This window comes from Vipera ursinii, assembly GCF_947247035.1.
Source record: "Vipera ursinii genome assembly, chromosome: 1".
Classification (NCBI taxonomy): Eukaryota; Metazoa; Chordata; class Lepidosauria; order Squamata; family Viperidae; genus Vipera; species Vipera ursinii.
The window spans coordinates 285670720-285692051 of NC_139512.1; the positions used below are offsets into that span (position 1 = coordinate 285670720).

Sequence of the window (21332 nt, forward strand, 5' to 3'; positions counted from 1 at the left end):
CTAAAATCCATGGGCTGCTACTGGGGAAGAGAATCAAAATAGGGCAAAACAAGCGGAGTCCACCATGGTTTATTGATTGCAAAGTTTTCCTCAGGTTTTCCTATCCCTTCCTGGGCTACTAAAATCACATTGACAAGGTCTGTACTGAACACCTGCCTGCAAGCTACTCTACCGGATTTTAGCCTAGTCCCTTGTGCAATCCTGGAGGTAAGAGGATGTAGTAACAGGAGAGAGCTGCAAAATCGATTTGTTATTTATTCTTGCCTTTAGCAGCAATAATAATGTTCTTTGACAACTTTTCTAGCAACCTGCAGGCTGTGAACTTTCCTTTCCCACTTGGGGAAAGAATTCAGGAATGCTAGATTTATTTTTCTTGCTATTTGTTAGTATACATTGTGGGGGGTTTTAAGGAGCTTATGAGAAAAATGTGTGTCTGAAAATTAAAGGATGTACGGATTGAGTTGTGAGACAGGGAAGGGAAGTACACGGACTCATGCACTTCCAGTTGCTGACAGGTGTGCCACTAATATTTTGACTGGACACCTGCATGGTCTCAGGGCCCAAAGATTATCTTCATTATTCATAGGGTGGTATTGTGGATTAACTAAATTTTTCTGGGTTCTGATTTTAAAGTGAGTATCCTGAGCTCTGGAGGCCTTTGATTTTCTTCTTAAATACATAATAATAAGATATTGAGAACCAAAGGCTCAAAGGGAAGGCAGATTAGAAAGAACAAGACCTTTTGGGGTCTTCAACTCCCTTCCTGTTAAGAGTTCCTCAATAAGGTTTGCTCTTCCTTCCTAACATCAATAAAGGTGGTTTTTCCAGAAAATATGTGAAGAGCTGTGATTAGTGGTTTAACTATGTTTTCTTTTTGGCTGTGTTTTAATTTATATATAATGTATGTTTAATTGAGGGGGGGTTGGAGAAGTAGAAGTGGCCAATATGTAGGCTGCACCTTGCCCTCCAGATCTCTGTCTCCCCTGCAGATCTCTGGAGAGGAGGAGGGGGTGGCAGGGGAGCTGTGGGAGGGAAGGTTGCCCCAACAAGCCAGCATCCTTACCACGCATGATTGGAAAGGGTCAGCCTTCCTTGTGCAGGTCCCAGGAGCGCTGTTCCCCTGCCGCCGCCTCTTGCTCTCCAGAGATCTGTCAAGACAGAAGTTGGACTTGGAGGAAATGTCCTGCAAACGTCGTCCACCTTCTGCTTTGCCGGGAGGGGGCGTTGGACAGGGAAACACCAACGATGTCTGGGATTGGGTAAAGAACACCTCTTTAGCGTGCAATCCACACACACACACAAACAAACATTCCAAGCTTGGAGACTTGTATCCACATCTGAGCTAGCAAATTGCCAATCATGCCTGGGCTTGCAGAGAAGGCCCTCTCCTTCCTCTGTGGATAAAAGTCCCCAAACCTGGAATGCGGTGTGTGTGTGTGTGTGTGTGTGGATGTGTGGATGTGTGCATGCGCTTGACTGCTAGCAGGTTGGGGAGGCAAGGAGTTTGTGGGGCACTGAATTGTCCCCCCATCGAGTTAGTGACTTGTTCCGTTCTGACCCAGCTGCCTCTAGTCAGCTGTGTCCAGTGAGTGGCATCGAGCAGGCCATGCCCACGTGCTAAGCGACTGGTGGTACTTGAATATTGCCATATCCTAAAAGTGGTACAATCTCTGAAAAGGTTGAAAAGCCCAGGCCTAGGGTATTCCTCAGAGGCAGCCCTTCCAATCCCAAGAGAAAATGGGTCACTTTAAAAAGGGCCAGTGGCCAGCTATTTGCATATACAATAAGAACACAAAAAATTCATTATGTTTTATAACTTTTCTTGTCATAAAGTGATCCTTAAATCTTAAGAAGTGACACTGAAAGATGTGGGAATGTTTAGGCTTGAAAAAAAGAAGAAGAGTAGAAATTATCTTGGCTGAAAAGATGTCACATAAAAGAATTGCAAGAGTTGCCTGTTCAAGACTGCAGGGTACAAAACAATGAATTTATATGACAGGAAGGCAGATTCCAGTTGAAAGTTATGAAAAGCTTCCTGCCACTGAAAACTTCATATTTCGATACCATATTTCCCTAAAATATGAGAAATTTACATCAAATTGTACCATGGGATTTGATTATGCGAAACTCAAAAGGACATCTGACTTCTATTACCTGACATGTGGCTGATATTACCTGAGTTAAGAAACAGAAAATTTTTGTTTCTGAACATCTGTTTACATCTACACCTACATTTTGTGAAGTAGATTTTGCAGTGCAAATTTGCTATATATATAAGATGTGTGCATAATACATATAATTAAAAACACAAAGATTATAGCATAGTGTTTTATTAAATAATAGTTCATTCAGAGTGAATTAACAAAATCTTTCATTCGCTGCCTTCTGCCAGAGCATCATCTGCAGATAAAACATGTGTCCTATCGCTCACCCATGGACCTTCTCCCCTAAATTAATACTCTGTATTGAGAAGCAACTTAAGTTGACTTGAAGGAATACTATTTGAAAGCATAAAACTTCTTTTTCATAACCAAGAGAATGGGAATAAAATATATACTTATTTTCAGAAAGAAAGATTGTCCTTAGTAAAAGTATTAACCTAACTAAGCATAGGGACGCGGTGGCTCAGTGGGTTAGGATGCTGAGCTTGTCGATCAGAAGGTCAGCAGTTTGGCGGGTCGAATCCCGAGTGCCGCATAACAGATTGAGCGCCTATTACTCGTCCCAGCTTCTGCCAACCTAGCAGTTCGAAAGCACATAAAAATGCAAGTAGAAAAAATAGGGACCACTACGGTGGGAAGGTAACAGCGTTCCGTGCGCCTTTGGCATCTAGTCATGCCGGCCACATGACCATGGAGACGTCCTTGGACAAGCGCTGGCTCTTCGGCTTTGAAACAGAGATGAGCACCGGCCCCTAGAGTTGGAAACGACTAGCACGCATGTGCGGGGGAACCTTTACCTTTACCTTTAACTAAGCATATGGCAAATGCTACCTAGAATACTGTGTTACATTGTCTTATTTAGCATAAAATAAATAATATTTTGTTTTTACAAGTCCTTTATGTCCAAGTGATGCAGTATGTCCATATTGGTTAACAGTCTGAAGTAAGAGCTACTGTCAATGGTTCATGGATTACTTCAGCTTATATAAATTAAGTTTGTTCTTCAAAGATGAGACTGTAAACTAGAATTCTAAGAGTCACTGTTATGGTGACAAAATCCACGTTGTATATGTGTATACCCAGAAGAATGGCCACATTGCTTATGGAAGACAGTGAAAAGCAGGTCTATGTGTTTAAGCCAGGGGTCTTCAAACTTGGCCCTTTTATGGCTTGTGGACTTCAACTCCCAGAATTCCTCAGCTAGGCATGCTGGCTGAGGAATTCTGGGAGTTGAAGTCCACAAGTCATAAAAGGGCCAGGTTTGAAGACCTCTGCTCTAAGCAATCCCTACAAGGAACAACAATCAGGCAGTCCTCAACTTAAGACTATGGGTTCAGCAATCCTTTGAAGTTATGATGGCATTGAAATCAGTCCTCAGAGTTCTAGCCACTAGGACTGCAGGGACTGGTGTCTCTTAGCAATGTACATGTGCTTTAGGACTGCATTGCTTCTGGACCCAATTGCTGACATATATTGGTGACTATTGGAAAGTTATTGTTTGTATTATGCTTGAGCTTATGCAGTTTCCTCTTCGGATCTTTAGTTTCCTAGGTCTTTTGTGTGTGTGTGTGTGTGTGTGTGTGTGTGTGTGTGTGTGTAAACCTATTCTACACAAAGAGTAGCCAACTTTGCAGCCTGCTCTTCTTTCTCACGAGCATTTATTTTGCTGCTATTACCTCAGTGCCACAGCTGGGGAAAAAAAGCAGTCATCCAAATTCATGTCAAGGAATATCATTTCTCTGCAGAGTTTATCTCAGAGTTTCTCCTGAAGGGTTTATGGAAAGGGAGATTTAAATCCTTTCCTCCAGACATTTGTGTATTTCATCTACATTTATGGGATGATCAGTATACATTCACAATGGTGTTTTTCTTCCATCATTGTGAACATATACTGATTTGGTAATGGCAACACATTCAGTTACTGCAGGCATAAAAGAGAAGTCCTGGAAATTTATTTTCTGACCAACTCCAACCTCTCTGATGTGTTGGCTGAAGCTCCACTTCATTCTTTTGCTGTTTTTAACTTTTTTAGCTGTTGTTAAAAAAATCTCTAGCTATCAGGGGAACAAGGAGAGAGCCAGTTAAATGAAACTATTAAGCTTGTTTAATGCAAAACTGCCTCTAGACCTCATTTACTTACACAGGAAAAAAACAGTAGCCTGCTACTTTCCTATTTTGTTGTTCAAACATAACAAACCATTTTTCCTCAGAGAAAAGCCAAACACTTAATGGAATCACAATTATCTCAGCAATTATATCTGCTAAAATATGACTGTATCTAAACTGGAAGGCAGCCAACTATACACTTTATCTTTGTTCTGACTGATTCCAGTGGTGCTCTGGCTATAAGAACCATTTTTTGGCAACAAGCTACATAGAATTCATGCATATTATGTGAAAAATAATGCTTTGAAAGGCTGGATTAGTAAGTTAAGAAACATCAGAGAGTGAGACAGTGTAGTCCATCCAGGTTACGTGGGCTCAGAATTGTTCTCACCCTGATTGGTCTTTCCTCTATAGGATACCAGTTAAAATGTGAATAAAAATATCTGGAATCCAATAAACAAATACAGATAGTCTTCGACTTAAGATCATTCATTTAGTGACCATTCTAAGTACAACAACAGTGAAAAAAGTGACTTATGACCACTTTTCACACTTACAAATACTGAGGCATACCCATGGTCATGTAATCAAAATTCTTGGCCACAGACATGTATGTATTTATGACAGCTGCCGAGTCCCGGGATCATGTTAGTACCTTTTGTGACCTTTTCACAAGCAAACTCAATAAGAAAACCAGTTTTGCTTAACTTCTGCAGTGATTCACTTAACAATTGTGGCAAGAAAGGTCATAAAATGGTGCATAAAACTCATTTAACAGTAGTTTTGCTTAGCAATAGAAATTTGGGCTTCAATTGTGGGGAATACCTGTAAACTTTGCAAATAATTTAAACATAAAAATAACTCCAAGATGGTGAACCAATTATTTTTTTTGGGGGAGGGGGTCTTTTTTGTAAAATATTTTTATGTAGTTTATTTTCTCCTTCAGTGGAGTAGACTATTTCGTGTCTCAATCTGTGTACTTGGGGAACACAAATAAATCACTGTCTCTTATATGAGATATCTTTTTAAAATTGATTAATACATTTTCTGTAAACATAATAGGCGGAAAGCCATGTTAGTCTGTGGTAGAAACAAAATCAGGAGGAACCTGGCAGCACATTTTCTAATAGATTTTATTACGAGACATATTCTTTCATGAGTTGCAGCTCATTTCATCAGATGCACCACAGATGTTTATGTTAGTTGAAAAAGGTGCTACTGGACTCCTCCTGGTTGTTTACATTTTAAGTAGTTAGTCTGGGGGTAAATTAAGTTAGGAGTAAACTTGTATACACATGATATCCACAGTATAAAAATATGGAAATTTCTCTACCTTGCAAGGTTGGTGCTGATGGTAAAATCAACATAAAACCCCACATACGAGGGCATAACACAATATAATGTCTGTATATCTCTGCTATGATTGTTTAAGCAAAGGTGGGCTCTATATATGCTTTAGAATTTCCTTCAGTTTTCACAACTTTGGCTGTTTGCTTATACTATAAGCCATACTGAGTTACTGTTTTTAGAAGCTTAAGAAATGTTTTAAAGGAAGATATAAAATATTTTATTGCTTCATTTAAGCTCCAGAAAGTATTGGCATGTCTCTTACAAAAAAAAGACCAAAGATTATCTCCTGATGGTTCTTTTTGGCCCTTGTTCTAGACCTAACTAATTAGTTCTTGAACCTTTAACTGCCACTTGGAAGTAAAATATAAAAAAGGAGTTCAGCAATGGCTTTGTGCATGGAAGAATGACTGTAAGTTACAGATCTTCAGAAGATTTGCTGCTTGAAAATATTATATAATCAAATTCATTTCTGTAACTATAAAATATATTCCGTAAAATATAACTTTTCTATAACAGTGGCAAACCTAATTTTATTTAAACAACAGAGATTCTGTAAAATGTGTAAATTAAGGTATATTTATATGGAAGAAGATACTCCTTTATTATCTAGATATAAGAACAAATGGAAAGTATTAGCCAGAGATGGCCAGGGGATAGCACATTTGAAAATGAGATTTTGCTGACTAATGTCATGACTAAAGGATAACTTGCAGAAGTTATTGAAGAAAGGCATACTGTATTTTTTCCAAATATTATGAACATGAAAGGTGGAGCTAGGAAAATGTTTAGGTTGGCCAACAAATGGCTGGGTGAAGCTTGGTAAAATAGAGACTACAAGAGAAAAATGGGAAAAGGATGCCATAAACCAAAATGAAATAGAACCAAATGAATGACAATATTGATATGTTCTTCAGAATAAAGAAAATAAAATGTTTAGGGAATAGTTCATTCTCAAGACAGATAGATCTTGGGATTAGTTTAACAATAAAATAGTTCCCAGGGGAAAAAAAGATATATTCTAGATCATGAAATTCACTGTTCAAAAGCTGATGATAATAAATAATTATCAGAAGAATTTTCGGAAGAAGATATTTGTCCTCTTAACATTCCTGGAGGATGGAAATCACTAGACTCTGAACAGCTCATTCTCACTTTGATAGCACTAAAATAAGTCTACTCTAAGACAGTGTGATAATGAGGCAGTTCAGATTTCTACTGAACTTTGCCTGATACCTGCAAATGAAAAACTTTGTGTTTTGCAAAAACAAAAACAAAAAACCTGACATAGCCACACTGCTAGACAATTTGTATACAATTTGTACTTCCTAAAAAATAAAAATACTAATTTGAAGTTTCTCGTGAGGAGGTATACTTCAATCAATCAATCAATTTTATTCAATCATAGATCAGGAAATAGAACAAGAAAATCACAATTAATTATGATAAAAGTATTTTTTTTCTAAAATATCTAAGAAGGGTTAAAAGATATACTATTTTTGGAGATATACATTAAGTCAGTCTTCCCCAAGCTGGTGCCAGCTTGCTATGCTGTGTAGGCATTATGAAAACCATCACCAGTAGCCTTCCACAATAGTAATTCACATCATGATTATCAAATGGTTGGTCTGCTGCATCACATGCTACGTGTCGTTGCCTTGAAGGCACAGAAGAACATAGAATATTAGGGTTGGAAGATACCTTGGATGTCTTCTAGTCTAATCTTCAGGTCTTCTAGTCCAATTGCTACACTGACTGCCAATAAGGTTAGGGTTACACACTTTGGGGAAGAATGCGTGTGTGCCAGAGCCAAAAGGTGATTTTAGTGACATTTCTCAACTCTCAGCTGTTGAACTGGCTTCATATTGATGGAGAGGCAAGTCAATAAGATTCTGTATGGTAGATTATGAAATTCACTGTTCAAAACCTGATCTTAATAAAATTGAAAAAGACGATAATTTTGAAGTGTGTATAGCTAATATATAAAAGTGCTGGTTAGTACCTGTAAAGCACTGGGATATATCATGGACCACCTTGTCAAGTAAGGATCAGTCACAGAGAGAAAACCTATTTGGAAGGCCTCCCCCACTGGAGATCCAAAGGGTTTGGTTGAGACCAGTCATTTTTGGGAATAACACCAAGCCCCTGTATTTTGGAACATAATGCCCAGAAAGTTGGCCTAACTGTCATCACATTTAGGAAAGCCCTGATGACTATTTGATTTTAATGAAGCTATGGCCTGTAGTGAGCTTTTGAATGCTTATCTTCATTAGTGCAGGTTCGCATCCCACCAGGCTCAAGGTTGACTCAGCCTTCTATCCTTCCGAGGTAGGTAAAATGAGGACCCAGATTGTTGGGGGCAATTAAGCTGACTTTGTAATAATGCCGCTTGGGGTGTGTGTGAAAGCCCTACAGCCAAAGTAACTGTAAATCTAACTGTAAATCTAATTTCCCTAATTATTATTTTTCATTAACTTCCTTCCAGTAATCACTGTGATAGCCTTTTACTGTTTAGTAAATAAAATAGGTTGAGTCAGGGTTTCCTTATGGTTTATTTCCTGGAGTTTGGGGGGCAATTAAAAGCCCTCAAACTTTGCCAATTCCCCTAGGACTGCCCAGGAAAAAGGAGTAAATTCAGAGAGTCCCATAGCATTGGAGATTAATCAAGATCTTGTACTGGGAAGGGAAAAAATGTTGGCTTCTTCTTAAGGTTTTTTTTTTTTAGGAAAATCCATGAACAGAGGTAACAAAAATATTTGACAGATTGGTTGATTGACTGATCTTGGGTTATCCAATTCTATCACAACTCCGAATGCAAGGCAATTTAAAACAAAGTAATATCAAGCAAAATAAAAAAATGCCTGTAAAAAATAACACAGACTCTAACAGGCTAATCTTCCAGTAGGTGGTCTGTCCCCCACTCTAGCCAAGATCTGGGGAGCAGCCAGGTTTTAAGGGCTAGTTTATATAAGGTCAGGTAGCTTTCTGTAGTATTAATAGTGTCTTAAGAAACAGAACTGAAGATACGTGGGTGGGACTCTTCAGTTGCGACCCTCGATGTGTGTAGTATATTTGTATTTCTGCTTGAAAAATAACCCAGTATAGAGTATATATCTGCAGCACTTACAGTTTATAATGGAACTTGAAGGGGGGGAAATCAAAGGATGCAGGGAGTAACTAAGGATGGAAGATGAAGATTTATCAGATGCAATAAAAGAGGTGCCACAAAAGGATCTGGCAGAAGAAGTAAACAAACTTTAATAAGGATGTCTTTCCAACAAATGGGAAGCCCATTGGAAAAGAATGATGATCAGAAGCAGGAGATATATAAGGAATTCTGCAGTGCTGGAATGTAGCTTTTAGCAGAAGCCAACATGACAGCTTAAGAAGCATGATAAAGATCTAGAAGCAAAAGAAGCTGTATATGGGAGGTGAGAAGATATAGATAGCATGGACCTGCAGGGCTGGTTTTAGGAAAGATAAAGTTCAGAATGAGCTAAGAGACTTCTAAAACTTAGTAAAAAGAATTCCAAGAACAGCAGAAAGGGGTTTTTTTCCCTGACAACTTCAGAATAAGAAGCAAAAATTCACAGGGTGTAGCCAGACATCAGCATAAATATGCAGCCCATCCGTTCTGGAGCCACAGAAAAGCATGGCAAATCTGCTAGTCCAATTGCCAGTCCCTATTCTGCATCCATAATGAGACCGTCAAGTATTCAGTTTTAATGCAAGACAAGGAAAGTGCATTCTCCTGGCTTCATTTTTGGTCCTGCCTGCTGCCAGGAAAGCCAATCATCAATTGTTCTCTTTAAGGTGTAGTGGGATAGTTTGAAAAACATAGGTGATAGAGTATTTTAAATGATGGGTTTGGCCACTTGTCAAGTAGTCTAAAATAGCAACTTGCGGGTGTAGAGGGGCACCATGCCTGTGAACTGTCTGCTGGGTTAATTCTGAAAACTATTTCCCGTATTCAGAAATAGCTCAGAGGAGGCTGCATGGGGTGAAGCCATGTAGTGCGCCTTCAGTACATCAATAAAACTCCCTCCTACTCTCACCTGTAATAGATATCACCCTGTCAGCTAGACTTTTTTTTACGTGAATTTAATGTCCTTTCAAAAAAGAGCTAGTTTGGTGTTCATAAATAGCCCAACTAGCTAATAGATTATAGCGTGGATTCTGGGGAGCACTGGAGGTGTTCTCTTTCACATTACTTTATATCCCTACCTGTTGGGTTGTAGGCATGGAAGCAGAGCATAGGGTGAAGTAGGAGGGAGTGACAATGAGTTTCATGCTAAACTAGGGATTGGCAGCAAGTGGCTGTGATCAGCAGCAACTCAAGTTGTGCAAGAAGAGGCAAAAGGGTGTCCTCTCCATCGTAATAAAAAGTAAGTAACCCAAAAATGGTTTGTTGGCAACCAATGGAAAATCTGAAATATGCTTGCTAGTACAGAACCTACAGCAAGACGCAGCTAGTAGAATCCAGCTCTCTTTCCTGATTTAAGCAGAATCAGAGCTCTCTCAAAGCTTCCTCAAGGCTACCTCAAAGGAGTGCTGCCACCTTGCAGAAGCATGATTCCTCCTGCACCCCAAAGCAAAATAGCTATGGGAGGTATGCACAATGATTGAATGAGTGGGAGGCAACCCTACAGCAGCCTCAAGTGGCCAATTGGAGCCAAGCAGATCCAAGCCCCTGGCCGCATTGTTAACCATTATCGTCAGCGAAGCATGTCAGATTGCGTAGAGGCAAGTTGGAAAGAGTGCAAAAACTCTGCTTAAAGTCTGGAACAGCTATGGATGATTTTAAGCCACCTTATTTGTAGACTTATGAGGCCACGTCACACAAAAACAGTTACCAGGAACATGTTCATGCCTAATGTAGGAGGATTTGAGGAGGAGTCCATGGTTAGTCTTCCCTCTCACCAGAGTGCCTCTTGATTGCCAAACTTGTCTCATTTTTGGATCTAATATGTTTTAATTTCGGCAAAGCATTTGACAATTCCCCATGGCCTTCTTATTAGCTAGTGGTTAAATGTGGGTTGGATTGGCTGAGACTTAAGTAGAATCAAAGGTAGAATAAAAAAACACAAGGGTTCATCTATGATTCCTCATCAGATTGGAGGAAGGAATTCTGTAAGTTCTGGATGGTTGAGTCCTGGGTCTTACATGTATCAGCATTTTATTAATGATTTGAGTTTTCAACAGAATTTGAGACAGGGTTTTCTGCAGATACAAGTGAGAGAACAAATATCCTGGAAGGCAGCTGTGAAATCCAGAAACATCTTCCTACATTAAACAAATGCTATGAAAACACCACCCTTAAATTTAAGAGGGACAAACACAAAGGTCTTCGCTTGGAAAATGAACCAGAGCCACAGAAATTGTGTGTGTGTGTGTGTGGGGGGGGGGGGGTTACCTGCCTTGATAACAATATTGCAAAGAAAAAAAAGGGGGAACAGGAGTTGATTATGAATTGAGTATGAGTCAGCACTTGGCTCTTTCCAGTACTATAGCTATATGATTTTTAGAAGTAGAACAAAGCGAAGATATATATATATATATATATATATATATATATATATATATATATATGTATGTATGTATGTATGTATGTATGTATGTATGTATGTATGTATGGATGGATGGATGGATGGATGGATGGATGGATGGATGGATGGATGGATGGATGGATGGATGGATGGATAGATAGATAGATAGATAGATAGATAGATAGATAGATAGATAGATAGATAGATAGATAGATAGATAGATATAGATATAGATATATATATATGCCCTCAAAATGCAGTTTGCCAATCCCTGCCTTCGGGATAACCTTTAGCGAATATGACTCATATACTGCAGAGATCTTGTGAAACGTAAAGCTTCATGAGTTGACAGATGAGGCGAAATCTCAGCTTCGCGGGGGGGGGGCACCCCTCTCCCCCCACCCCTCTCCCCCCACGGCTTTTTAGAGCCCAGCCTTCTCTTTCTGGTCCGGCGGGGAAGTGGGTTGCCAGCCCTGGCGGGCGTCTCCGTCAAAGCGTGTGTGTGTGGGGATGGGTGGGTTTTGAGGGCTTCCTCGCTCCCACGGAAGACCCCAGGATGCCAGCCGCCGGCGAAGGGGCGTGGATTGGCTCGTGACGTTTTGTTTGCAGCAGAGGGAGCGCGTGCGGGCGAGGAGGCGGCGAACAGCTGCAGGGGCAGCGGAAGGCGGGCGGGCGGGCGTGCGAGCGAGAGAAGGAGGCTGGCAGCCGGCAAGGCGGGCCGGTGTCTCTTAACGGGGAAGGGGAGCCCAGCGCTCAGCCGCCACCGGCTTCAGGATGTAGGCGATCAGCGGAAGGGCTCTTACTGGCAGAAGGGCTCACCATGAAGAAACACTCGGCCAGGGTAGCCCCTCTTAGCGCCTGCAACAGCCCGGTTCTTACTCTCACCAAAGTGGAAGGTAACGCGCCAGCGGGCAGGGTTTTTCGGGACGGAAAGCTCTGCCTTCGCCTCTGGGGAGGCGGCAAAGCCGCTGCCGTCGCCAAGCGGCGAGGGAGCGGCCCGCCGCGGCGGCGGCGGCGGCGGCGAAAGCAAGCTCGGAGCGCTTTGGGAGAGAGAGAGAGAAGACCCGGCTGCACCTGCTCTGGTTCCCCGGGCGGGCGTGGTATAAGAAAAGAGAGGCTGTCCCGGGGAAGACGGATGAGCTGCTGGGCTGCCTGCTGCAGTTCCCCCCCCCCCCCGCCATCCCCACTTCTCCTCTTGGCGAAGGAGGAGGAGGAGGAGGTGTGGGGAGGGGGGGGCAATGAGGGCATGCTTGACTTGCTTCCCTTTAAGGGAAGCTTTCGCCAATGCGGCTTCGGCTGTCCCGGCGAGGTGAAAGTCACCTTTCCGGGGGTTGGTCTGGCTCGCCCCGCTCTCTCTGGAGGGAGGTGAGCGAGCCGGCCGCCCTTCGCCCTTCTCCGGCCCGCCGCCGTAAGTTCTTCTCTTCAAGCGCGGGCCGGGCTTCTCTGGGATAAACAAGCTGGAGACGGGTGGCGCGAACCTGGCGCATTGGAGGAGGGCAGCTCGCTTGGAAGACGGGGAGAGTCTCCGCATTGGGCTGTGGGGGGGAAGAGGGATGAGGTAATTTGGCGGGTGTCCACTTGGAAGCGCCTCTCGGGGAAGAAGTCTGCATTCCTCAGGGAGATGCCTCTTCTCTCTCGGGCCCCCCACCCCCCACCCCGTGGGCCCTGTCTCTCGCTCTTGGGAGGGGAGGAGGAAGACTTCTGGAAAAAAACTTCGGGGCCCGCCAACTCTGGCTGCCGTCTTCAAGAGGGGAGGTGGACCGACGCGCTCTGGGAAGACCCGCTGAGGTCGTTGCCCGGTCGACGGGACCCGAGGCGGGCCGCCCACCCGAGGCCGCCCAGACTCGCGGCGCTTCGGACGGTCAACCGCCGCCGGCCCTTGCCCTAGAGCAGCGTTTCCCAACCTTAGGAACTTGAAGATGCGTGGACTTCAACTCCCAGAATTCCCCAGCCAGCATAGCTGGCTGGGGAATTCTGGGAGTTGAAGTCCACGCATCTTCAAGTTCCTAAGGTTGGGAAACGCTGCCCTAGAGGAGGGTGGCGGGAAATCAAGCTGGGCTGCAGCAGCCTTTGGGGGAGAACTCGAGGAACGACTGGATTGAACCCGAATGCCCCAAAGGCAGCCGGCAGCCCGGCGGGCGCGGGAGAGGCAAGAAAGAGGAGCCGGTAGGAAAAGGCCGGAGAGAGAGAGAGAGAGAGAGAGAGTTGGATGGGGACGAGGAAGGCTGTGGTGCTGGATTACAAAGAATAAGAACTTTGCAACTTGTGGTTGGTAGAAACAACTTGCGGGGGGGGGGGAAATAGGATGGCTATGAAAAAGGCAAGGTGAGGGGGAAAAAAACCCCAGTTGTTGAACAAAGAAGGCATAATGGGAGGGAAAATAAATGCGTTTGGAAATCAATAGCAGTGGTGTTTGCTGGACATCTAGAAATGAGGGCAAACAGAAGAGGAAAGACTTTGGATTGAAAGTAGAAAAAGCGATGCTTCGCCCTGGGCTGATTTTACTCAGAGATATGTTGTGCTGCTGCCTTCTAGATTTACAGGACAACTCTCAAATGTCAGCCAGCATGAGTAATTTGGAGGGCGCTAGGTTGGGGAAGGAATCTACTGCTTTGAACCATCTCTGTTGCTACATGGAACTGTACAGAATTATGCTATTCTGGAAGGATTCCACTTGTTTCCAGGGGTGACCATTTAGGTTCATCAAGCAAATATATACTATCGAATGTATAATAGCCACCACTTCATCCCCCACGTCTTGTGTCATTTCAGATCGTATATGTGTTTTATTGCGGTGGGGGGTGGGATACAGAAGAACCACGCGTGAGAAGGTGAATTTGAATATATGTATGGAATGATTAGCACTACAAGGCATTCTTGTCACTTGCTTTCTTATTTATTAATTGGCCCAAGCCAAACATAAATTGTGGAATGGCTTTTGCAGGAAGATGTGACAAAAAGTTAACAACTTCAACTGGTTGTTCTTCCCTTTGTCTTCATGAAGTCATTTTTATTTGCACTAGCGATATGGGGACTGTCAAATGTTTTCCACTGATTTGCATTATGCATCCGAGCCTTACGACACCTTTTCATATGCTTTAATCTTGTTCATAAAAGATAAGAATTTCCTGCAGTCTGGTATGCAACTGCTGCTTTTAGAGATGGGGTTTTCCATAATCACTGGGAATTAGAATGTATAACTGCATCTCATGTATATAAATATTATTATGCAAATCTAATTTCTATCTCCATTAGGTACCCTGACTATTTGGGGAAAACCTGGCAAAGCAGACTTTGTTAATATTTGGATGGTTTTTGTGGCTCCTGCAAGGATTAGGCCCACATAATATAGCTTTTTAGAACTCTTTTTATTTTGTCCTGTGTTTGTTGCCAGAATGAAACTAGCCAAGGATGAAATATTCACTTCAGATCCAGGATAAATAATGTTTCCAATGTACTCTGTCTTGGATTCTTCAAAATACATTTTACACTATCTTTTGGAAACACTTTTAAAATTCTCTTGTCTGTAATGGAACATCCAGGTACGCATTGTCTATGATACAGTTAAATAGGACATTGCTGCACTGCATATAAATGAATATGTTCTATAGAACACAGTTGTTTTTCTCAGTATTTTCTGTGTGTTTTGTTATTATAAAAGCTATATTACTATTATTATTTATTAAAGTTATACATCACCCCACTTAAAGGTGACTATATGTTATAGAATAAAACAAAACTAATAGCATCAACATACTATTCTTCAAGAAATACTTGATGTTCCTAAGGATCCCTATGCTGCCTCAGAAGGAAATTGAAAAATCTGAAAAAGGTTTATGAAATAAGCCTTTCTATTAAATTAAATGGACTTTACTCTGAATTAAAAGTGTGTAGTGAGGGATAAAGCTATAGAGATACTGACTAAAGACGAGTAATATAATTCTCTAAAATGTAAATCAGGTGTGGTTTGACTGCATTCCCCCACCCCCAAATTGGACTATAATTCATATAATTCATAAGACGTGCACAGATTTCAAATCCAACAACATCTGGAAAGCCAAAAAATTATCTGTGCCTGTTTTAATTCTTTTCTGCCTTGTTATTAACATCCATTGCCAGATCCCATAATCATTAAAAATGAATCTATCTTCTATTTTGGCAATTATCTTCTAATAAGATTTGAAATACTTTTTTCTTTGTTTTGTTTACATTATAATTCATTTATTTTACACATAATATTTATACTTTTATGTTTATGTTTTAAATTTTTAAGTTGGCCAACTGTGACAACCCCGGAGTTGCACTTGACTCTTTAGACTCCAAGTAGCTCACCTAAAAATGATAACTATCCTAAAACATTCGACTCAAAAAACAGGTATTATGAAAAGATTAAAAATGTTAAAATTTAACAGGAAAAAAGCAAGTAAAGCCATGAATAACGGTCTTCATCACTTTAATTTCCAGAAGTAGACCTCACAAGTAGAATATATCATAGGGATGATGGGCCTTCCAACCTTACCTCTTTAAATTCCCAAATAGAGAGAGCCTAAAATATCATTTCCAGGTTCATCTCACAGGATGATGGGCTGACTGGATTTGGAGAATATGGCCCATAGGAAACATGGTCCCAAACCACGTAGGGCTTTATAAGTCAACACTTTGATTGAGTTCAGAAATTCATGGGGCATCCTGTCCAGTACCAGCAATATACAGGAGCAAAGCTGCTGAAACAGCCCATACTTGTCAGTATGCAGACTATCACATTCTGCACCATCTGAAGTTTCCAGATAGACATCAAAGAGAGCCCTAACATATTGCAGTAACCCAGCCTCAAAGTAACAAGAGCATGAATGATGAGCACCATAACTTCCCTCCACAGAAAGGGCTGCAATTTAATTATAGATATATTTATCTCCCTGCTTTAAGACAGACAATTCCAGGTTCTTTTAATACAACATGAAAATGAAAAAAAATTTTTTCAGGCACATGAGTCGATACTCCTGTTCTTCAATATCTTGTACACTTAATCATTTGCTGTAATGATAGTAAAATGAAAATATGTGTTGTATAAAGTAAATATTGTCTGTGTCAAGCATAATTTCTTTTAATCCTGTAGATTCAGCTGATTACCAAACTTCTTCTTTGGGCTATCTATTCTTTAGGGTCTTTGAAAAGCATTTTTCACTTGCAAATTAATGGGTAATTTGAATAATCAGCTTCACTGTCCACTTAACAACAAAATTTGTGTCTCTGAAGTTTTTATCGAGCTTGCATATATAAAATGCTATAGAGTTTGCCCTCAGAAAAGCTCTGTGATTTATAATAGGGCAATATCTTTATTGGGATATTTTTGTTGAGATATATACTTTGCTGAGAGCCAATTGGGTGTAGTGATTAAGGCATCAAGCTAGAAACCTGTGACTGTGAGTTCTAGTTCTGCCTTAGGAACAAAGCCGGCTGGGTGACCCTGGGCCAATCACTTAGAAAGAGTGCGGAGAAGAGCCCTGGAAGCTATAAAACATGAAGAATGGTTACAGGAATCCAGTTTAATGAAGAAAAGGACAAGAGGGGACATGATAGCAGTGTTCCAATATCTAAGGGGTTGCCACAAAGAAGAGGGAGTCAACTTATTCTCCAAAGCACCCTGAAGACAAAACAAGAAGTAATGGATGGAAACTAATCAAGGAAAGAAGCAACCTAGAACTAAAGAGAAATTTCCTGACAGTTAGAATAATCAATGGAATGACTTGCCTCCAGAAGTTGTGGGTGCGCCAACACTGGAGGTTTTTAAGAAGAGATTGGACAACCATTTGTCTGAAAGGGTATAGGGTTTCCTGCTTGAGCAGGGGGTTGGATTAGAAGGGCCTTCAAGGTCCCTTCCCATTCTGTTATACCGTTACCTGCTGGTGTGACTTACTTTGTCTCAGCCGTAAGAAGGAGGCAATGACAAACCACTTCTAAAAACCTTGCCAAGAAAACTGTAGGAACTTGTTCAGGCAGTCTCCAAGAATCAGATATGATTGAACAGAAGTAAAAAATTCTTTGTTAGAGCAATTTAAAGATTCTAATACTATAAGAAATAATTACTTTTAAAAATAGAGATTTAAATAAAAGTACATTATGGTTACACTCCACAATCCTTTGCACACAGGCAACCGAAAGTAGCTGTCCTCACACTTTCAGAAAGCAACGCCTTTGCTTTCTTAGTAGATTATGCCTGATAACACATATACTGTAGGATGGTTCTCAGCACATCCCTCTTGGCAAGCGAGAACAAAACTTACGTCACTTTGGAAACCTAGTCTCAAGAAAGGAAAGGGGAAATAGAGGCTCTTCTTGAACAGAATCAAAAGTTTTCCCAGCTTTACTATTTCTGAAAGAGATTGAGGGAGATCCAAGATTGCTGGAAAAGGAAGAATGGAAGGGAGAGAAGTCTTGAATTGAGGTCCCAGAGACCTCCAGAAGTGAACAGAGATAAGCCCAACACTGAAAAGCACAAGGGGATTCTCCAGATCTTTGGAAAAATAAACCACCTTGATTCATGATAAATAGAGCTAAGTTAGTTCATCTAAAGCAGACATGTCAAACACAAGGCCCGGGGGCCGGATCCGGCCCACAAAGTGGTTTCATGTGGCCCGCGAAGCCATCCTGGAAACAGTGAGGGAACGGCCCCCACTGCCTTGGCCCTGGCCCAGAGACCCTCCTTCTGCCAGAGACCCTCAGATCTGTCCCACTCCTGCCCAGGCCCCCATAGGCACCCTTGATGCGAATGATGTAGAGCTGGCCATGCCCACCCAGTAGGCCACACGCACTCTAGCCACGCCCACCCAGTAGGCCACACCCACCCTGGCCATACCCACCGGGCTCCCTGAGGGCAACCGCAATGCTGATGCGGCCCTCAATGAAATTGAGTTTGACACCCCTGATCTAAAGAATATAGCAGATAGAGGGAGCTCATAATTAAGACCAAGAGGCCCCAGTGGTGCTGTGGTTACAGTGCAGTATTGCAAGCTATCTCTGCCCACAGCCTGGAATTCGATCCTGACCAGCTCAAGGTTTACTCAGCCTTCCATCCTTCTGAGGTCGGTAAAATGAGGGTCCAGATTGGCCGCAATATACAAAACATTGTAAACCGCCCAGAAAGTGATGTAAAGCAATATGGGGTGGTATATAAGTCTAAGTATTAGTGCTAGTGATGTAGATAAAGGAATTAGGATGAATTGCTTCTAAGCTTCTGATTAAAAATTGGAAATCAATGAGAAGTATTCAATAAACACAATAAACATCCAAGAGTAAGATGGATCAATAAGTTAGGATGCACTATCTGGAGTTTGTGCTTTATTTTCTAGGGTTGCACCTGCTTATTTCTAGTAATTGTATCTAATAACTTTGGTGTATGATGTCTAATGCATTTTGTGCAAACCCATTTTTTGTAACTGTGTTCCATCTTAGTCTCTTAGTCTTAAATCTGTTCATTTTAGATTAGTGTCCCCCGCAGCATTTTATTTGGGATATTTAAGCCACTGTTTGTGATATTATCAGTACTACATATCATATTGCATCTGCTTATAATTATTTGAGGAATTTGACTACCTAATGTTAAAAATGTCCTATTCGAAGCTGAGCAAACACATTAGGATTAGTTATAAACTGTTAACTGAGGAGGAGTATTTCAGCCAATTAAATAAGCAGGCAGAGAGCCAGCAATGCAGATGCGCATCTGTTTTGGGAAAGATGGAGAACAAGGTTTTACTTGATGGGCAGGCACAGTACAGAAGCTACAGTGTTCGGTCCAGAGTCCAGCATAGCACAGGTTCAAGGAAATAGGGTAAGACAATGATAGAGAGGCAACCAAGGTTCATAGTTACTGGTAAAACATCATGAAATCTGTTGCTTAGACCATACACTGCCCAATAGATCCTGGGCATACGATTCTGAGTCAATGTAAGTAAACAAAGCTTACATTATTCATCTTTATGAAGTGGTTGTTTTGTTTCTCCAGTGTACAGATCTGCACATGTCTCACTGGGGGAAACAAAACAACCACTTCATAAACACATGGCACATGGGAGAACAAACGCATCAGGACAAGATTCAGCAGTCCATCTGCATTTAAAAGACAAAGGCCACTCTTTTGAAGACAGCAAAGTCCACATTTTGGACAGAGAGCACCACTGGGTTGAAGGAGGTCAAAGTGGCAATCTATGTCAAAATTATACAGCCCTCTCTCAAAAGAGGGGAAGGGATCTGGCATCATCCATCTCCAGTCTACAACACAGTCATTTAAGCAATTCCAAGAAGGCTCTGCACCCATTTGCACTACTCAGGTGACTCTGTGGACACAGATAAACCTCCACGTGGCCTCAACAACTCTCTAAAAGAATGCAAATGACCAGCTGTTTGCAAGAAATATAAATTCTTCCATTCCCCACCATCCAGTCAGAGCTGAAGAAGCTTCATGGATGAGAAGCAAAACATCTTCAAAGAAAAGCAAGAAAGTCCAGTTGTCTCTTGAAAAAAACACTTTTGGGACAACCTGAATTAATCTGAATGACCTAGCTGAATTGTTTGGAGTTACTCCAAGATGTCATTTTTTTTCTTCTCTGCCTGCCCCTCTTTCCTGCCTTTCAGAAATACCTAAAGACCTGGCTCTGCCAACTTCTTGTGGCCCACAGAGGAGCACACAGCCATGGGACTGGTTAGCACCCTGAAGCCCCTTTCCCAACTTTTTAATTTTAATTGTTTTATTATTGTTTTAACTGACTTCTATTATATTTATATATAGCTTTTATATTTTTATGTCTACTTGTATGCCATCCAGAGTCACTTTACAAGGGAGATGAGTAGTTTATAAATGTGATATATGAATGCTATACACCAGGCCACACCACACCACACCATACCATAATTGTAATACAAGTGTATGTTTATGCTATGTTTTGTAGTGCATAATTCGATGCAAATAAGTGCAAATGAAAAAGCACATTCTGAAGTCCTATTTCTTGCCCAAACTGCATAGTGTGCTTTGCCTGGCATTGTCTATTATTCTTTCCAATGCAAGAGCAAAAAAACATTCAATACCTCCTGTGCAAGATCATTTGCATAGTATAGTGATACATGTGGTATTGTGTGTCACATGATTTCTGCACTGTAAGCACCTTTATTGCTTAATTTAACATTTGGCATAAGGGTAGACATAGAGTAAAATGTTTTTAAAAAGTGTTTGTATGCAGTGTACTCATTCTTGTGACTGGAATATAACAGATTTTTAAGAAGCATGGCATTGGGCTTGAGACCTGAGCCCATAAATATTTGGTTGTACATAAGAAAACAAAATCTGAGTTAATAAAGTTCAGTAAAGTCCCTTGGTATTTTTCTATTGCATAAGCATTCTCAAATATTTTCCTTTAAATTATAAATTTAAAGCTGAGATTCACATGTGATGCAGTTTCAGGCTTGCTGCTTTGGAAATAAAAGGGTGCAGAATATACATCATTGATTCTAACCTCTTTCATTTGTTTTTTCTCAGGGGATGAGCGTTCCCATGATTGCACAACACCAGCAGAAGCTCAGACACAAGCTGGGATGGAAGCTGGTGGAAGAGGGAGCCCATGTTGCCAAACATGCTCCGTGATCCATCTTAAGAAAATCTTCTGGGGCGTAGTGGTGGTACTTGGTGTCTGCTCTTCCTGGTCAGGTTCAACCCAGTTAGCAAAACTGACCTTTAAGAAATTTGATGCACCCTTCACTTTGACGTGGTTTGCAACAAACTGGAACTTTTTATTCTTTCCTTTGTATTACATTGGACATGTTTGTAAATCAGCTGAAAAACAATCTCCCCAACAAAGATACGGGTAAGAGAGAGTTGTCATATTTTGCTGTGTTGTCATTTATTCTCTTCTTAGATGTTTCATTAAGCTATTTGGTTAAAAAAAAAGACTGTAAATTATTGGCCCAAATATTGAAGGGAATAGAAGGAAGATAAGGACATTGTAGAGAAGGCAGAATTTATCTTACACATTTCTATTAAAAATAAATGAAATCTTTCTAAATGAACATCTACATCCTCTCTTATGCTTTTTGTTGCTGTTGTTCATTTATAACTGAACTAATTAAAATAATAATAAATAATTTAACTGTCTTTTTCTTTATGGCAAAAGATAAGATATAA

General features: G+C 41.1%; 1 protein-coding gene across 2 annotated transcripts in view; it reads left to right on the forward strand.

The window, feature by feature from the left end:
- Positions 1–21332, forward strand: part of SLC35F3 (solute carrier family 35 member F3) — a gene marked incomplete at both ends in the record, with an annotated part of 128742 nt that overhangs the window by 89655 nt on the left and 17755 nt on the right. Inside the window, 2 exons of one of the 2 annotated variants that reach the window (XM_083379497.1) lie at positions 11982–12057; positions 20691–21015. In XM_083379497.1, the coding sequence (XP_083235623.1) occupies positions 11982–12057; positions 20691–21015 (401 nt within the window). Of the gene's footprint in view, positions 1–11981; positions 12058–20690; positions 21016–21332 lie in introns of those variants that run through there. The other variant, XM_083379496.1, reaches the window with a different exon arrangement.